The sequence below is a fragment of the Hoplias malabaricus genome, chromosome Y (assembly GCF_029633855.1).
Source record: "Hoplias malabaricus isolate fHopMal1 chromosome Y, fHopMal1.hap1, whole genome shotgun sequence".
NCBI classification, from domain to species: Eukaryota; Metazoa; Chordata; class Actinopteri; order Characiformes; family Erythrinidae; genus Hoplias; species Hoplias malabaricus.
The window spans coordinates 22747076-22764181 of record NC_089820.1 but is presented as its reverse complement, the minus strand read 5'-3'; the positions used below and the strand labels follow the sequence as shown (position 1 = coordinate 22764181).

Sequence of the window (17106 nt, the reverse complement as noted above, 5' to 3'; positions counted from 1 at the left end):
TTGGTCGCATATAACATTTTTCAGACAGTAAATCTAAAGCTTTCGATTAAAACAAATAATCTTTTAGGTAAAGTGTCATGCGATTGTGTAATATATTTGTGTATAAAAGTATCACATAACTATCTTATTGTATACTCACTCACTTTTAAACAAATGCTCCACAAGGGGTGCTATTGTGCAGTTTGCACCAATGTTTGTTTGCACCAATAAGTGTTTTGTTTCCCAAGATTTGTAAAATATCAGCTGCTTTTGACACTGTGTGAATCTGTCTGGGTCAAAAAGTCAGTAGAAATGGCCAAAATTAATTTTGAAATAAGTTTAATTATTTCAATAGTTTTAGTATTTATAGTATATTTATTGGTAAAAAAAAAAGAAATTAAAAAGATAAAGATGAGAAGAAAAACATTGATTAATATAAATATACACAATTCCTTTCCTACAACAGAAATAATCAACAAAATCCTAGCTTATCTTAGCAGTCAGACAGAGGAATACGTTTGAGTCTGATTATCATACATTAATAAAATAGCTGCCATATATTAACCTCTGATTCGTGGCCATACCTTCATTTCCTTAATGTTTTTTTTTATTATTATAAATTTTTTAAAGTTTTTTGCAGAAGAAAATGAAATGCTATCCTCAGCAATAAAAACATTCCACCCACTCATGACCCCCCCCCCACCCCCAAACCAACACACACATACACAGACACACACACACACTTATGCAGACACGTTCGGTTTCATGATTACAATGTTATAATGCCAAACACAGGAAATGTCAAGGCCTCCGTTTTTCCAGTTTAAATAGGCTATGTTTAATGTCACTTTAAAGCTTTATATCTCTTAGATGTTCATGCAAATACGCGCTCCTTCTGCATGATGAGTTGCCATGAAGTTGTTGTTGGTTTCAGGCAAACTTTCTTCTTGTTCCTCAGTGTCACCCTGAAAAATAAGCAGGCATTCTTTCCTTTACAGTGTCAATCACACAGTGCACAAAGTTCTGATTTATTCAAGAGCATTTTATTGCTCTCATGCATTCTGCTTGCATACAACTGACTCCCTATCATTTTGTTTGCAACAAAAGAAACAAAGAAAAAGTACCTTAAAAATTGATTTAAATAGTTTATTCAATTCTAATGTAATGTAGACCTATATAACACTACATGTCCTGTGGAGTCCCACAGGGTTCTATATTAGGGCCTTTTCTGTTGTTGTGTTGACAACTTGAGATTATTTCAGATCACATTCTGTTGAGCAACAACTTTAAATTCTCTTCACAAAATATAAACTGTACATTTGAAGTGGATGTAAAAATATAGCAAAACATATGCTGAATTTATTTGTGGACACTTACACAATCTCAACTTTGCTGCAGAGAGGGCTGCGAGGATACACTTTCCACTGCACAATGTTCTGGGGTTGGACTGTGTAGTCTTTTGTACAGAGACACCGCTGTCGTCCGTCCAGTCGGAAAGCTGCACATAAGGATAGACCTTTTTAGTTAGACACAAACTGTTGCTGAAAGTTTAAAGAATGTAAGACATAATGTAAAAGTTATGTGCAAATAAATGGTTCCTCTTGATCAGGGATAAATGACCATGGGCCCTCTGCTCAAACGTATATGTCGCTCCATATTTCATTGATTTTTAATGGCTGTATGTTTCAAATGTATGCAATAGCCGTTGGTTGTTATGTAAATAACATGATTGCTGTTCAAACGAGCCAAACAGTTGCAACAACTGTTACCGCCATTTTGTCCAGTAACTGTGTATCTGTCTTATGTGGGAAGTGAACTGATTGCAAAAAAGACTGAGGACCATAAATCAAAGCCAAGAACTAGAACTAGAACTAAGTGTGTAGTAGAAAAATCTTTTTCAGACTAATTCTAGTACTTTCCATTATGAGTAATAAGTGGAAAATGTATCAATACATTGTGGCTCTGACCTTTGCACAGTGGCTCAATACCAGATGTACAAACATTTGACTTTTTACTATGTCAGCATAAAGAATAATAATTAAACAAATCTATGTCTGTCTATCTATCTATCTCTCTATCTAGGCAGAACACAAACAATATTCAGATAATCGCTGCTAGAGTCTCTGCTTCCAGTCCTTGCTTTAGTAACAGCTACACTTCATCCTCCTCTCTCCAAACGATTATATAATCCCCACATACCTGAACTGACAGTAGCACATGCCAGAGATGCCAGGATCAGAAGCAGGATGGGTCGGTTCATGGCTGAGTTGTGTTCAGCTGCCTGTCTACTCACAAACAGAGGAAAGAATGAACTGGCCGAAACAGAAACCTTAGGATGAATTTATTCAGCTCTGTGGGGATGGCCCCCAAAGTGGGATTTTCCGTTGCTTCATGGATGTTGCAATTATGACATAAAGAATGTAATGATGAATTAAGTTTGGAATCCAGCAAGGAATTGAGGAATTTAACAGAGGATTTTGGTATGATACAATATATGTATTGTTCCCTCTGTCCAATATTTATTTGATCAACCAAGGTAGGTTTGGCGTCTGATTCTAAGTTATTTAATAAGTAACAGAAGCCTTTGCCAAAACGTATAAACTTATTCAAACCTAATTTTAATGGTTTAAATAGGTTTAGGTGTTAGGCAGAATTCAAGGTCATGTATTATTTATAAAAAAATGTTACATTTTCAAACCAATTTATACTTTTTTTTTTATATTATTTTATATTGTAACTCAAAAATGGCAGCCACACATTAAAATGAGTTAAAATGTCCTTACAAATGGACTGATAAATAAGTGACATGGTGGATTTGCAGGCATTGTCAATGCCACACAGCTCCAGGGTTTTTTAATCCTGGGTCTAATCCATGCCTCCGCTCACTATCTGTGTGGAGGTGTGCTTTCTCAGTGTCTGCTCTGGTTTCCTTCCACAGTCTAAAACACGTTTTTGAATTGGCTGAGTGAGATTATCCTTATAGCTGCTACCTATACAGAGATATTCAATTAAGTTACAACAGGGAAACAGCAAAAGCTTTTTTTTATTACGTTTTTACTTAAATGGCAAATATATTGTTAAGTGTCACTAATCCTGTCCAGTGATGAGTGCAGTAGTTCAGAAGCCCAGCACAAGTCAGTGCAGAAATGCAGACACACTGTTCACTATGTGTGCAACCTAATCCTTGAAGCCAATATGAGTGCTGTATGAGTGCATTAAAGTGCTGTGTACAGAGGCATTCCTCTGTGAAATTAATAGGTTTGATTTTACATAAAGATTTTACTTTCCATCTCCATCTCAACACATAACCATAACAAAGAAATAGAATAGAAATCTTATTATGCACAGCATAAGGGATGACTTCACTCAGGAAATGTAAGAGCAGGTTTAAGCAATACCTGAGCATCAGAAAGCACCTTGAATTCTCAAAAATCCCCCTATATTCCTTCAGAAAACTGCCTGTGAGCTTTAAATAGCTTTAGAAAGTTCAGTGGATTCTTCTGCATTGCATCACAGTAACTGTTTTCACAGCAGCCAGCTCTAGTTAGATTCGGTTTTTAGTGCCACACAGTGATAATGACGGTAAGTGGAAATTATATGAAAAACTGTCATCAACATCATATTATGGGCTGTTTTGAAATAAACTGAAACTGAAAAGTGTAAGGTTTCTGTGTAGGTTTCAGTCACAGTGTAGCTCTGATTCGACAATAACTACATTTAAATGTGAATTTCAGTCTCATTTTTATGTAACACTTCTATTTAGGGAAATAATTATATCCGTTAGCATCATCAATTTGACAGAATTCACATTATAGTTTCTAACCCGCTGACTAAAATACACAGTATCCATTGTCCACCATTGGTCATTTAACCACTGCAATACCTCCCACTGTGATCCAGCTGAAGCAATAGATATGATGTCTGGATTTCTAGCAGTGTTGTTTGTTATCTGACTCTAGCCATCTAGAATGAATGAATGAATTTCAAACTGATGGTATCTCCTGAAGCATTTGTTGTTTTGTAAAGGTTTTCTGGTCTTTAAACCTGAAATGGTAGTAGATATGTTTAGATGAGTGTGGTATGCTCTTCCTGTATCTGAAGGGGTTTCCTGTCCCTCCCACAGTCCAAAAACACGTACTCGTAGGCGGACTGGCTGTTTGAAATGGTCCATAGGTGAGTGTGTGTCCTTGTCTTGCACCCTATGATTTCAGATAGATTTCAGGAACAGGACAATGATGAAGTGATTAGATGAATAATGAATGAGTGAATGAGTGATAGGGCGCAGCAGGTAGTGTCGCAGTCACACAGCTCCAGGGACCTGGAGGTTGTGGGTTCGATTCCCGCTCCGGGTGATTGTCTGTGAGGAGTGTGGTGTGTTCTCCCTGTGTCTGCGTGGGTTTCCTCTGGATGCTCCGGTTTCCTCCCACAGTCCAAAAACACACGTTGGTAGGTGAATTAGCGACTCAAACGTGTCCGTGTGTGTGTGTGTGAGAGAGAGAGTGAATGTGTGTGTGTTGTCCTGTAAAGGACTGGCGCCCCCTCCAGGGTGTATTCCCGCCTTGCGCCCAATGATTCCAGGTAGGCTCTGGACCCACTGTGACCCTGAACAGGATAAAGGTTACAGATAATGAATGAATGAATGAGTGATGAACATGCCACAGTCATTAATTCCATCATATTCAAACCATTTGAGAATATGTTGACTGTCCGATGGAAAACATCTTCCTCAATATTATTGGTTTTGGGAAATGAAAATTGCTTTAAATTAAATCTGTTTACTTTGACTTACAATAGAACTAATGAAGGTCCCTGCCTTCTCCTGCAAAGTTTTAGATTTGGAGATGTATGATTCTGAATTGTTTGGACAGCACCAATGTGGACATTTGTCAAGTAGCAAAGTATTGTTTTGAGGCTGGGTATTGAGACACAGCCATACTGCCAAAGCAGCCTGCATTTAAGTACCCTGAAATATGGGCACAAATGCAGATAGGTGAAATAAAACACAGTGTTTGGGCTTCCTGTGTAGCAAGATTCAGGAGCACCACAAGACACCCTTCTTCCTGATGGTGAGCCCACAGACAACAACTCATGCCACTACAAACGAGGACATTTGGGTCCTTTCAAGAGACAAATCCGAACATCTGAAAAGCAGGGTCAGAGCTGAACATCTGCTGCAGAGGTGTGTTTAACAACAACAGTGAAGAAATTAGTAATTACACACTCCTACACACCCATCCTCCTGTCTGTGTATGGGAAATTGGGGGGTGTTGATGGGGGTAGGCTGATACTAAGGCCCTGTAACTGACAGGAGCCATTTAATGTTATTAGAACATTTGGTGATGGGGCCTAGTGGGATATCTTTTCATGGAGTCAGAAGTCTCTGTTTGCATGCTGCCATGTTTACTGGACAATAGCTGATTTAAAGGAGAGTGGTTTTAAATTAAATGGACGCCTGCTCTTCTGAGATTCTCCAGAGTCTGTGTGTTCTTCCTGTATCTACATGGGTTTCCTCCAGGTGCACCAGTTTCCTGCCACGGTCCAAAAACACATGCTGGTAGATGAATTGGCGACTCAAAAGAGGCCATAGATGTGAGTGTGTGTCACCCTGCGAAGGACTGATGCCCCTTCCAGGGTGTGTTCCCTCCTTGCGTCCAGTGATTCCACTATAGCCTCCTGACCCATCGTGACCCTGAACTGGATAAGAGGTTACAGACCGTGAATAAAGGGTGTGGTACGTTGCATGACGAAACGGAGATTCTTGAAAATCTCAGGAGAGAGTAAAAAACAAATACAGGAAGAAGCACAGGAAAGAGAATTAACTCATGAATCCGCTGTCACACCGTGTCAATGTGAGGACAGAATAAACAAACATTGCTTAAAGGGTCAGTACATCTTTAATTAACTGTACCCACAGGACTTCACCTTCTTCATTGAGGCCTTTTACCTCCCAGTGTAGAGTGGGCCTTATCTTCTACAAAGTAGAAAAACAAGATGCCGTGGGAAAATAAATTGATAAATAAGTAAATGAAATTAATTCAATAAATGAATCAATCAATGAATCAAGGAATTAAAGAAAACATAAAATGCACAAACTGTACAATAAAGATGAACCCATGTAAAAATAAAAAATCCACAAAGTTAAATATATTGTATACGGTGCCACACAGCCCCAAGGTCTCAGAATCCTGGGTTTAATCCTGTGTGAGTGACTGAATGTGTGAACTTTTTCACAGGAATGAATGTGTATATGACTGGGTGAATGTGTATATGTCAAAAATTGTCAAAAGGTATGAATGTGTGACTGACTGACTGTGTGGAATGGTTAATAATTGTGTGAGTTTGTGTGTGTGTGTGTGTGTGTGTGTGTGAGTGACTGTGTGTGTGAGTGACTGTACGTGAGTGTGTGAGTGAGTTTGTGTGTGTGTGTGTGTGTGCGTGTGTGTGTATGTGTGTGTGTAAGTGACTGTATGTGTGAGTGAGTTTGTGTGTGTGTGTGAGTGACTGTGTGTGTGTGTGTGTGTGTGTGTGTGTGTGTGTGTGTGAGTGACTGTGTGTGTGTGTGTGAGTGACTGTACGTGTGTGTGTGAGTGAGTTTGTTTGTGTGTGTGTGTGTGTGTGTGTGAGTGACTGTGTGTGTGCCTGGCTGACCGGTATTGTGCCTTATTCATCAGGCCATACAGGCTGAAAATGTCCTTGTAAATTCAGGAAGAGCTGACCTCATTCATGTCATTAAAGTCAAATATGTTTTGACAAATCAAATCAAATCAAATCAAATTTATTTATATAGCGCTTTTCACAACTGATGTTGTCACAAAGCAGCTTCACAGAATTCCAGTAAGACAAGATTTGACATGAAATGTAAAGACAAATGTAAAACCCTCAAGTGAGCAAGCCAGGGGCGACAGTGGCAAGGAAAAACTCCCCCAGCTGAGGAAGAAACCTTGGGAGGAACCAAGGCTCACAAGGGGTGACCCATCCTCCTCTGGTCAATCTACTGGTGATGATAGTTAGTAGTCCATGAGAACTTCAGTGTAGGGACAGCTTCAAGGCACTTGGTGGTTGCTGGAGCGTGGGCAGCTGGTCTGAAGCGTGGAGGAGGATCTCGACAGTCATCCATCAGTGTCCAGACAGACAGGTGGGCAGTCGTTTACTCGGAAAGATGTAAAGGGATGGAATTAGTTTTGAACTGTTTTGTGTTTGTAAAGTAGAAAATATGAAAATTTCCAGAGTGTGGCTAATGACTCCGGCAGATCTGACTATGACAGCATTAACTAAAAGGAGAGAACCAGGAGGACACACAGACACGGGAGCATCCTGAAACACTGGCATCCCTCCGCTCCACCGTCAACAAACCTGAGTGATCGCGAGAAACGGCGGGACGACAGCACCAGCATCTCAGTTTACTATAATTCCCTGTGTCCATGGACCCCCCGGATCTGCCGCCTTTATCTATGGGGGAGCATTAGCTACCAAATGATAAACTAAACAAATGAGTTTTTAGCCTACATTTGAAGATTGCGACTGTGTCTGAGTCCCGAACATTTTCTGGAAGATCATTCCAGAGTTGGGGGGCTTTATAAGAAAAGGCTCTTCCCCCAGCTGAGGCCTTCTGAATTCTGGGAACATTTAAAAATCCAGTATTCTGTGATCTGAGTGAACGTGGGGGCTCATAATAGGAAATTGTATCTTGAAGATATTCAGGAGCAAGCCCATGTAGAGCTTTATATGTTAATAACAAAATTTTGTAGTCAATGCGGAATTTAACAGGCAGCCAATGAAGTGATGATAAAACTGGGCTGATATGTTCAAATTTTCTAGTTTTAGTGAGGACCCTAGCTGCAGCATTTTGAACTAGTTGAAGTTTTCTTAAATTGCTGCTGGTGCATCCTGACAGTAGTGCGTTACAGTAGTCAAGCCTTGAAGTAATAAAGGCATGTACTAATGTTTCTGCGTCCTGGAGGGATAAGGCATTTCTAATCTTAGCAATATTGCGAAGATGTAAAAAAGCTGTCCTAGTGATACTACCTATGTGTTGATCAAATGATAAATCCGGGTCAATTATGACACCAAGATTTTTTGCTGCTGAACCAGGTTTAACTGGAAAGTTAGCTAGATTTAAAATTAAGTCTGATAATTTATTTCTTGTCACTTTTGGACCCAAAAGCAGGACCTCTGTTTTGTTGCTGTTTAGGAGGAGGAAATTACGCAACATCCAGCCTTTCACGTCTTTTACACAGTCCTCTATTTTCTTTAATCTGTGTTTGTCATCGGGCTTGGCTGAAATATACAATTGTGTGTCGTCTGCGTAACAGTGAAAGTTAATGTCATGGTTTCTTATAACTGTGCCTAGCGGTAACATGTATAATGTAAATAATAATGGTCCTAAAATAGAGCCTTGTGGAATTCCAAATCTTACTTTAGAATAATTTGAATTTAGATTGTTTACTTTTACGAATTGATAACGTTCCGTTAAGTAAGATTTAAACCATAATAGGGCTGTCCCTGTGATTCCAACCATGTTTTCTAACCTTTCTATGAGAATATTGTGGTCTATTGTATCGAAGGCTGCGCTTAGGTCAAGAAGCACCAACAGGGATACGTGGCCTTGATCAGAGGCAAGAAGAAGATCATTTGTTATCTTGACTAGAGCTGTCTCTGTACTATGATGTTGCCTGAATCCAGATTGGAATTTTTCATATATATGATTCTTATGTAGATATGAACTAAGTTGTTGGGCCACAGCTTTTTCTAAGATCTTAGACAGAAATGGCAAATTAGAAATAGGCCTGTAATTAGACAGTGTACTAGCATCAAGATTTGGTTTCTTGATCATAGGTTTAATAACTGCTAGTTTAAAAGCTTTGGGTACATGGCCCAGACTAAGCGATGAGTTTACTATAGTTAAAAGAGGATCAATAATAGCTGGTAGTACTTCTTTGAGCAACTTTGTGGGAATTGCATCAAGTGTGCAAGTTGTACAGTTTGCGGAGGTGATAATCTTCTCTAGTTCTAATTGTGGGAGTGGGCAAAAGGTTTCAAGTCTTTCTTTTACAGTTATATTATGTTTTATTTCATTCACATCAGGTGGCAGCCAGGATGGATTTGATCCTGTGGCTAGAGTTTGTTGTCTAATATTCTCAATTTTATTATTAAAAAAGTCCATAAAATCTTTACTGGTGAGAGTTGCTGGAATTAGTTGTTCAGAACCTGCTTGATTTTTTGTAATTCTAGAAAACACACTAAACAGTGCTCTCGGATTATTTTTATTATGGGAGATCAGCGAGGCCAGATATGCTGAGCGAGCTTTAGTGAGGGCATTTCTATACTCTATAAGGCTGTCCTTCCAGGCAGAATGGAACACTTCAAGCTTGGTTGATCGCCATTTCCGCTCTAGTTTTCGTAATGTTTGTTTTAAAGTACGGGTCTTATCGTTATACCATGGTGCGAGCTTTTTCTGTCTTATACTTTTATGTTTAAGTGGTGCTACCTTTTCTAAAGTAGATCGACAGGTATTTTCTAGGTAATCAGTTAGTACATCTAGGTCCATTTGGTCTGATGGAGTTGGAACTGGGGTCGATAGTTCTGGTAGGTTTTCTATAAATTGTAGGGCGGTAGATGGTTTTATTATACGCCTTGTAGAATAGCGAGGGTTCTTACATATATTATGGATAAAACGTAGCTCATATGAAATTAAGTAATGATCGGAGATTGCTGAGGATTGCGGTAAGATATTAATTTTGTCAATGTTAAGACCTAGTGTCAGAACTAAGTCTAAAGTGTGGCTGCAGTAGTGTGTAGGCCCTGTTACATTTTGAGTAATACCAATAGAGTCTAAGATTGAGGTAAATGCCTTTTTTAGTGGGTCACTTTCCTTCTCAAAATGGATATTGAAATCTCCTACAATTATAACTTTATGATTGCACACCGCTAGGTTTGTAGCAAAATCGCTGAATTCTTTCAGAAATTCTAAGTAAGGCCCTGGTGGTCTGTAAATGTTGCATAATAAAAATGCGTCCTTTTTTGTGACCGGATTTGTAATAATAGTGGAGAGAACCTCAAAAGAAGAGAAGGTGTCACATTGTTTAAGACTAATTTCTAGGGTATTTTGGTAAATTACACATACTCCACCTCCTTTGCCTGATATTCTTGGGCTATGTGCATAATTATAGCCTAGGGGGGTGGCTTCATTTAGTGCTAAATATTCATTTGGTTTAACCCACGTTTCTGTGAGACAGAAAACATTGAATTTATGATCACTTATAATATCATTTACGATGAGTGCTTTTGAGTTTAGTGATCTTATGTTGAGTAACCCAAATTTTAGTTCTGAGGTGTTGCTGCTAGGTGTTGTGTATGATTTAATATTGATTAGGTTGCTGAAACAGGCTGATTTTGTTTTTCTACTTTTACATTTAGTTCGGGGGAAAGACACAGTCTCAATACAGTTGAACCTGGGTGACGTCTCAAGACAGTTCGCAGACGGTCGGTTTAGCCTGTCTGTCTGCGGCCTGGTCCCGGCTCTGGATTGTCAGCAGCTATCTACACTACTCTGCCGACTAACTAAAAGACTATGTGCTATACTGCAAGAAAGTAAGGCAGCACCTTACTAGCAGTTTAACGCCCAAAGTCTGCTGTAAGCTTCGTCGCCACGCCGCATTGGTATGGGACCAGAGCAGATTACGGCATCGGACATAGTCTGGGCCAGTTTAATCACCTCTGTAATATTACCCTTAGTTACCTCAGACTGCCGCAGACGAATATCATTGGCCCCTACATGAATGACTACCCTCGAATATCTCCTATTAGCTAACAGTCTAAGGTTGCCACTAATATCCGGCGCTCTGGCTCCCGATAAACAGCTAACTGTTACTGCCGGCGCCCCTAAAGGAGTAGCTAATTTCACGTGCCGAACAATAGAGTCTCCTATAACCAGAGCACTCTTAACAGGCTCCTCAGCGGGTGCTTCGCTGAGCGGGGCAAACCTGTGGGTGGTTTGCCCCGCTCAGCGAAGTGGGTGGCAGTGGGTGGATTACGATATATTTCCTCTGCTCTGGTTTGATATACTATTGTTTTGGTCACCACCGATTCTGTATTAAAAATGCCATATTCTTTATAGTAAATGTACAGTAGCTTTCATAAAAACACCTCATTTTGATTTACTAGGTGAGGCCACAAAGCAGTTTCTTAATTCTTTTACTGCAGGTAAACTTCACGTGCAGAAAAGTGCTACTGAATATGGTACTGGGGGCAGTATTGCCTTTGAGGCAGAAGGGACATAATTGGTTACCAGCCAACAGGTGCGGATGAATGTGACTGGTTAACACAAACTGGGCAGAGATATAAAACCTGGAATCATTGGGCGCAAGGTGGGAATACACCCTGGAGGGAGCACCAGTCCTTCACAGGGAAACACAGACACACACATTCACTCACACCTACAGACACTTTTGAGTCACCAATCCACCTACCAACATGTGTTTTTGGACTGTGGGACTGTGGGAGGAAACCGGAGCACCCGGAGGAAACCCACGCAGACACGGGGAGAACACACCACACTCCTCAAAGACAGTCACCCGGAAGAAACCCACGCAGACACAGGGAGAACACACCACACTCCTCACAGACAGTCACCCGGAGGAAACCCACACAGACACAAGGAGAACACACCACACTCCTCACAGACAGTCACCCGGAGCGGGAATCAAACCCACAACCTCGAGGCCCCTGGAGCTGTGTGACTGCGACACTAACCTGCTGCGCCACCGTGCCACCCTAAAACCAGTAAACCTTTGCCATAAACCAGTAAACCTTCCCCTGAAGCAGCAGTCTTAGCTCATATGTACATTAAAGTACTTTTTCAGAATATGCCTCAGAGGCAGCAGAGCATTATAACATTCTCCAACTTCCTCAAAGCCACAGAGTTTCATTACCCTCCATTCAAGCAAAGAATATTAAGAGTTCTGCCTCACTTCCAACCAATAAGGAAAGAGAACTAAATGTGGAGTAACAAAAGTCATTTGTGGCAGACAGAGCAGGCAAACCACTAGGGTCTAGGCCAGAGGTATTTAAGATCCGGTTAGAGGTCATTTCCTCAGGCTAAAGTTCAGACCTTCATAATGTTTTTTTGTGTTATGATTCAGTGCCATATCCTGTGCAGAAATAGCCTACACTCTAAAAAGAGATCAGTTGATCCAACTTAATTGAATTGCTTCAATTGGTAACAATTAACATTAATTTTTTAAGTTTAACCTTAAAAAACTTAAAAAGTTAAGTTGGATAAACTTAATTGAATTACTTGTTACCAATTGAAGCAATTCAATTAAGTTGGTTCTTTTTAAAGTGTAGTAGTTATATTCGCATTTTACATCATCAACAACTGAAAGCCAAAACAAGTTACAAGTATCCTTCAATATATTTCACCATTTTTTGCTTAATTAATCCATTCATTAATTTATATTTATTTTAACAACCCTCTGTCAGTAGATTCTTTTTATATAGACCCAAATTCCAAGCAACTTTAAGGGAACATGAGTTAGCACATTGTTGAATGAATGTGTGAGGATTCTGGTGGATTCTGGTGGACCGCTCATACTTTTATGTTTTGTGCCCTCAGTTCAGATTTAAGTTGATATGTTTGCTCTGGTCTAGGCAAAGCTTTACTGGTGTGGAATTTGAAAATCCCTGCCTAAAAATACTAAATACAAAACGTAAATATGTTTTAACCAATCACATATATCAATTATGTTCCAATTATGGTCCTTCCGCCTCAAAGGCAGTTTAACCTCCAGCCTTTTGGGTAGTGTTTATGCACACTTGCAGATAAACCAGAGGGGTCTTTACAGGATGCACAGTCCAACGTGCAGCTTTTCCAGAAATTGTCCTTGCTCATGAGTCATAGGAACTGTGTTTACTTTTGACAGGTTTTCCCATGCTCCTGAGAGTTACCTTCATGCCAATGAAAAACATGTGACCAAAACCAAACATAGTTTTTCTCTGGGGACTATTTTAAATGAAGTGCTTTTAAAAGCCGATGTAGCCTCATTATCCACACATTACACAGAGAACTAGATGTGAAAGAGCGAGTATGTATGAGACTGAGTCAGTGAGTGAGTGACTGTGTATGTATATGTGTAAGTGAGTGAGTGAAAGAATGAGGGAGTGAGACTGAAATAAAGAAAATGTGAGTGAGTGTTTGAATGAGTTTGGAAGTGAGTGAGCGAGTTTGGGAGATTGTATATGGATGTCGATTGTGTAGATTATTTTTGTTAAATATTTTAGGTCGTTTAAATGTTACAGCTGTGAGGAGTTGGTGTGTTCTCCCTGTGTCTGCGTGGGTTTCCTCAGGGTGACTGTCTGTGAGGCGTGTGGTGTGTTCTCCCTGTGTCTGCGTGCGTTTCCTCCGGGTGACTGTCTGTGAGGAGTGTGGTGTGTTCTCCCTGTGTCTATGTGGGTTTCCTCCGGGTGCTCCGGTTTCCTCCCACAGTCCAAAAACACACGTTGGTAGGTGGATTGGTGACTCAAAAGTGTCCGTAGGTGTGCGCGTGCGAGTGAATGTGTGAGTGTGTGTGTTGCCCTGTGAAGGACTGGCGCCCCCTCCAGGGTGTGTTCCCGCCTCTGGACACACCGTGACCCTGAACTGGATAAGGGTTACAGATAATGAATGAATGAATGAATAAATGTTAATGAAAAACCTGTCATCGAATTTGACAGTGAGCTATGCACATTAATATGTATTTATTTAATTTAACTTCAATTACAGTAATTTATCAAGGTGGTTAAGCCTAGTCCTGAACTACACAGCATTTGTATTGAGATTTTCCATTAAAAGGAGGATATAGTCCAGGACTAGCCTTTGGGAAACCACCCCATAGTGTATAAGTACATTAAGCTGTAATGTCATATCCACTGATGTACAGATGTGGAGATGGAGACTGGCGGGAAATTGCAGTATTTCAAAGAGAGAACATTTGCAACAGAACGGGTCCAGCCCATCTATTAATAGTTACATTCACTCTTCATCTTTACTCTGCATGTGTTTATAAATAAATACATTACACAGAGGGCATCTGATGTTCTTATAGAAACAACAGTGAAAGGGAAAGGACTGTAGAAGGCTTAAAACGGTTAAAATTGCGCAATATGTGGTAAAAGCCAGCACAAAATTCATTATTTTTTATAATGAAAGAATTTCCTCCTCTATTTCCTCTTCAAAACAGTCAGTTTTGTGCTCTTTAATGCCATGCTATGTTCTTCAGTGCAGTTGTGTGTAAGCGCTTTTCACATATTTCAAGCTGGGGGCTACATGGCCTTTGTATCAATCAAAGAAATCATTTAGTTTGGAATGTAGGGACCCACAAAGCAGCCCTTTTCACTCCGTCAAACGTGCTTCTGTTTCACGTGACTGCATCAAGTCATCTCAGAAAGTCATGTGTCATGACGACGAAAGAAAAGTCACACTCTAATGATTTAATATGAGCTCAAGATTGTCACGCCTTTGTCTAAAGCTGAGCACTGATTAGAGGGCCATAAAGCCCCTCAGCATTCAGATGTAGAGTGGAATTGGGTTCACTGGAGTGACTGAGTACTTTTCAGTAGTTAGACTGTTGTACATGATTCAGAACTAATCATCTAACATCAGTACATGACATGACTTACAGTCCTGTGGCCAAAATCAATCAAATCCTTACAAAAAAAGGGATAAGCATTCATTCATTATCTGTAACCCTTATCCAGTTTAGGATCGCGGTGGGAATCATTGGGTGCAAGATGGGAATACACCCTGGAGTGGGCGCCAGTCCTTCACAGGGCAACACACACACTCACACATCACACCTACAGACATTTTTGAGTTGCCAATCCAAACTGTGGGAGGAAACCGGAGCACCCGGAGGAAACCCACACAGACACAGGGAGAACACACCACACTCCTCACAGACAGTCACCCGGAGGAAACCTACGCAGACACAGGGAGAACACACCACACTCCTCACAGACAATCACCCGGAGGAAACCCACGCAGACACAGGGAGAACACACCACACTCCTCACAGACAGTCACTCGGAGGAAACCCACGCAGACACAGGGAGAACACACCACACTCCTCACAGACAATCACCCGGAGGAAACCCACGCAGACACAGGGAGAACACACCACACTCCTCACAGACAGTCACCTGGAGCAAGAATCGAACCCACAACCTCCAGGTCCCAGACTGTGTGACTGCGACACTACCCTGCTGCGCTACCGTGCCGCCCTCTAGAAAAGCAAATGTTGTTATCCAGTAACGTGAGACCAAACTATCTGTTAATGCCCTGCATTTCAGAAGAAAAGCTGAATTAACAGCTGTCCACAAATATTGAGACATAAACCAATAAGTTAAATGAGAGAGTTCATAGTCAAATTACATGTTTTTTGTGTTAGAACATTGTTGCTTATTGTGTTTGAATAAATCCACACAATGAAGAAACACATTTGTGCTCACCATTTTTATTTATTGAGATAAATGTGTTGACAAATAGAATATATGTCATAAATCTGGCACATTCTCATTTTAGCGCCTCTCTCTTTTGGTATTTTAAGCTGAGCATTTCAAAATCGTTTAGAAATTAAATCGTGCAGAAGTGAATCCTTGGTGAGGATGTGTAGGGCACGTTTGCTGAACACAAATAATTTGGGGTCTGTGTTAAAGTTATCACACATATCATAATATGACTGTTGAACGTTTACCAGACCGTCTGCTGAAGCTGTTTAAAATCAGGACAAATTGTCTCTTAAACAAGACAGTGTTTGCTAAATTTGTGTGGTAAATTCCTCAGGTCATTCCTGTCCATCATTCTGGCCTTGTGCCACTGGGACTTCCTCTTTCTTTCTTAGTGTTTCTTAGAAACGCTCTGTCTGAGAGTAAAACAGACCGCAGAAAGAGCAGCACATGCAGATGTGGTCAATTCGGTTTGGTTTTAAACTGCTGAGATTTACTATTTACTGCAGCACAAATTTACATTGATCTCATTTCAGTGGTTATTGATCGAAATTCACAAAGCTTGAGGTCTTCTAAACTTATTTAGATATAATGTATTATTATTATGATTATTATTATTATTATTATTATTATTATTATATAATGTGATTACTGTGAAGAGCTTGGTGTGTTCTCCCTGTGTCCGCATGGGTTTCCTCCGGGTGCTCCCACAGTCCCACAGTCCAAAAACACACGTTGGTAGGTGGATTGGTGACTCAAAAGTGTCTGTAGATGTGAATGTGTGAGTGTGTGTGTTGCCCTGTGAAGGACTGGCGCCCCCTCCAGAGTGTATTCCCACCTTGCGCCCAGTGGTTCCAGGTAGGCTCTGGACCCACCACGACCCTGAACTGGATAAGCGCTTACAGATAATGAATGAATGAATAATGTGATTATTAATTAATTCATTATTTCACTCATTCATGCATTCATTCATTCATTGTCTGTAATCAATTATCCAGTTCAGGGTCTTTAGCCTACCTAGGGCAAGGCAGGAACACACCCTTGAATGGGCACAAGTCCATCGCAATGCTGACACACACTCACACATTCACTTACACACTCAAACCTATGGACACTCGAGTCGCCAATCCACCTACCAACATGTGTTTTTGGACTATGGGAGGAAACCGGAGCACCCGGAGAAAACCCACGCAGACACAGGGAGAACACACCACACTCCTCACAGACAGTCACCCGGAGGAAACCCACACAGACACAGAGAGAACACATCAACTCCTCACAGACAGTCACCCGGAGGAAACCCACACAGACACAGGGAGAACACACCACACTCCTCACAGACAGTCACCCGGAGGAAACCCACGCAGACACAGGGAGAACACACCACACTCCTCACAGTCACCCGGAGTGGTAATCGAAACCATAACCTCCAGGTCCCTGGAGCTGTGTGACTGTGACACTAATCTGCTTTTTTCTAACTTTGGGTTTTAGGTTTAATTGCTTTAAACACACTGGGTTCTATTTAATGTGTGAAGGGTGCTTTATTAAGAGTTTATAATTATTATTATTATTATAGTAGTAGTAGTAGTAGTAGTATAAAAACATAAGGAAATTATTTAGTGTATGTATTAGACATTTCAAATAAAA

At 40.5% G+C, this 17106-nt stretch overlaps 1 protein-coding gene across 1 annotated transcript; it reads right to left on the bottom strand.

Moving 5' to 3' along the window:
- Nucleotides 1-700: 700 nt before the first annotated feature.
- LOC136677730 (alveolar macrophage chemotactic factor-like) lies at nucleotides 701-2271 on the bottom strand. The gene is made up of 3 exons (XM_066655330.1): nucleotides 2179-2271; nucleotides 1357-1477; nucleotides 701-944 (listed from the first exon to the last, which is right to left on the bottom strand). Exons 1-3 carry the CDS (start codon nucleotides 2237-2239, stop codon nucleotides 854-856), a joined length of 273 nt encoding a protein of 90 aa, XP_066511427.1. The 5' UTR covers nucleotides 2240-2271; the 3' UTR covers nucleotides 701-853.
- Between the last annotated feature and the right edge of the window lie 14835 nt (nucleotides 2272-17106).

Excerpts from the sequence above, each read along its gene's own strand:
- LOC136677730 (XM_066655330.1), bottom strand. The coding sequence starts at position 2,239 with ATGAACCGACCCATCCTGCTTCTGATCCTGGCATCTCTGGCATGTGCT. Across the intron at positions 1,478-2,178 it reads ATGTGCTACTGTCAGTTCAG|CTTTCCGACTGGACGGACGA; the intron begins GTATGTGGGGAT and ends CCTTATGTGCAG. Across the intron at positions 945-1,356 it reads TGCAGCAAAGTTGAGATTGT|GGTGACACTGAGGAACAAGA; the intron begins GTAAGTGTCCAC and ends CTTATTTTTCAG.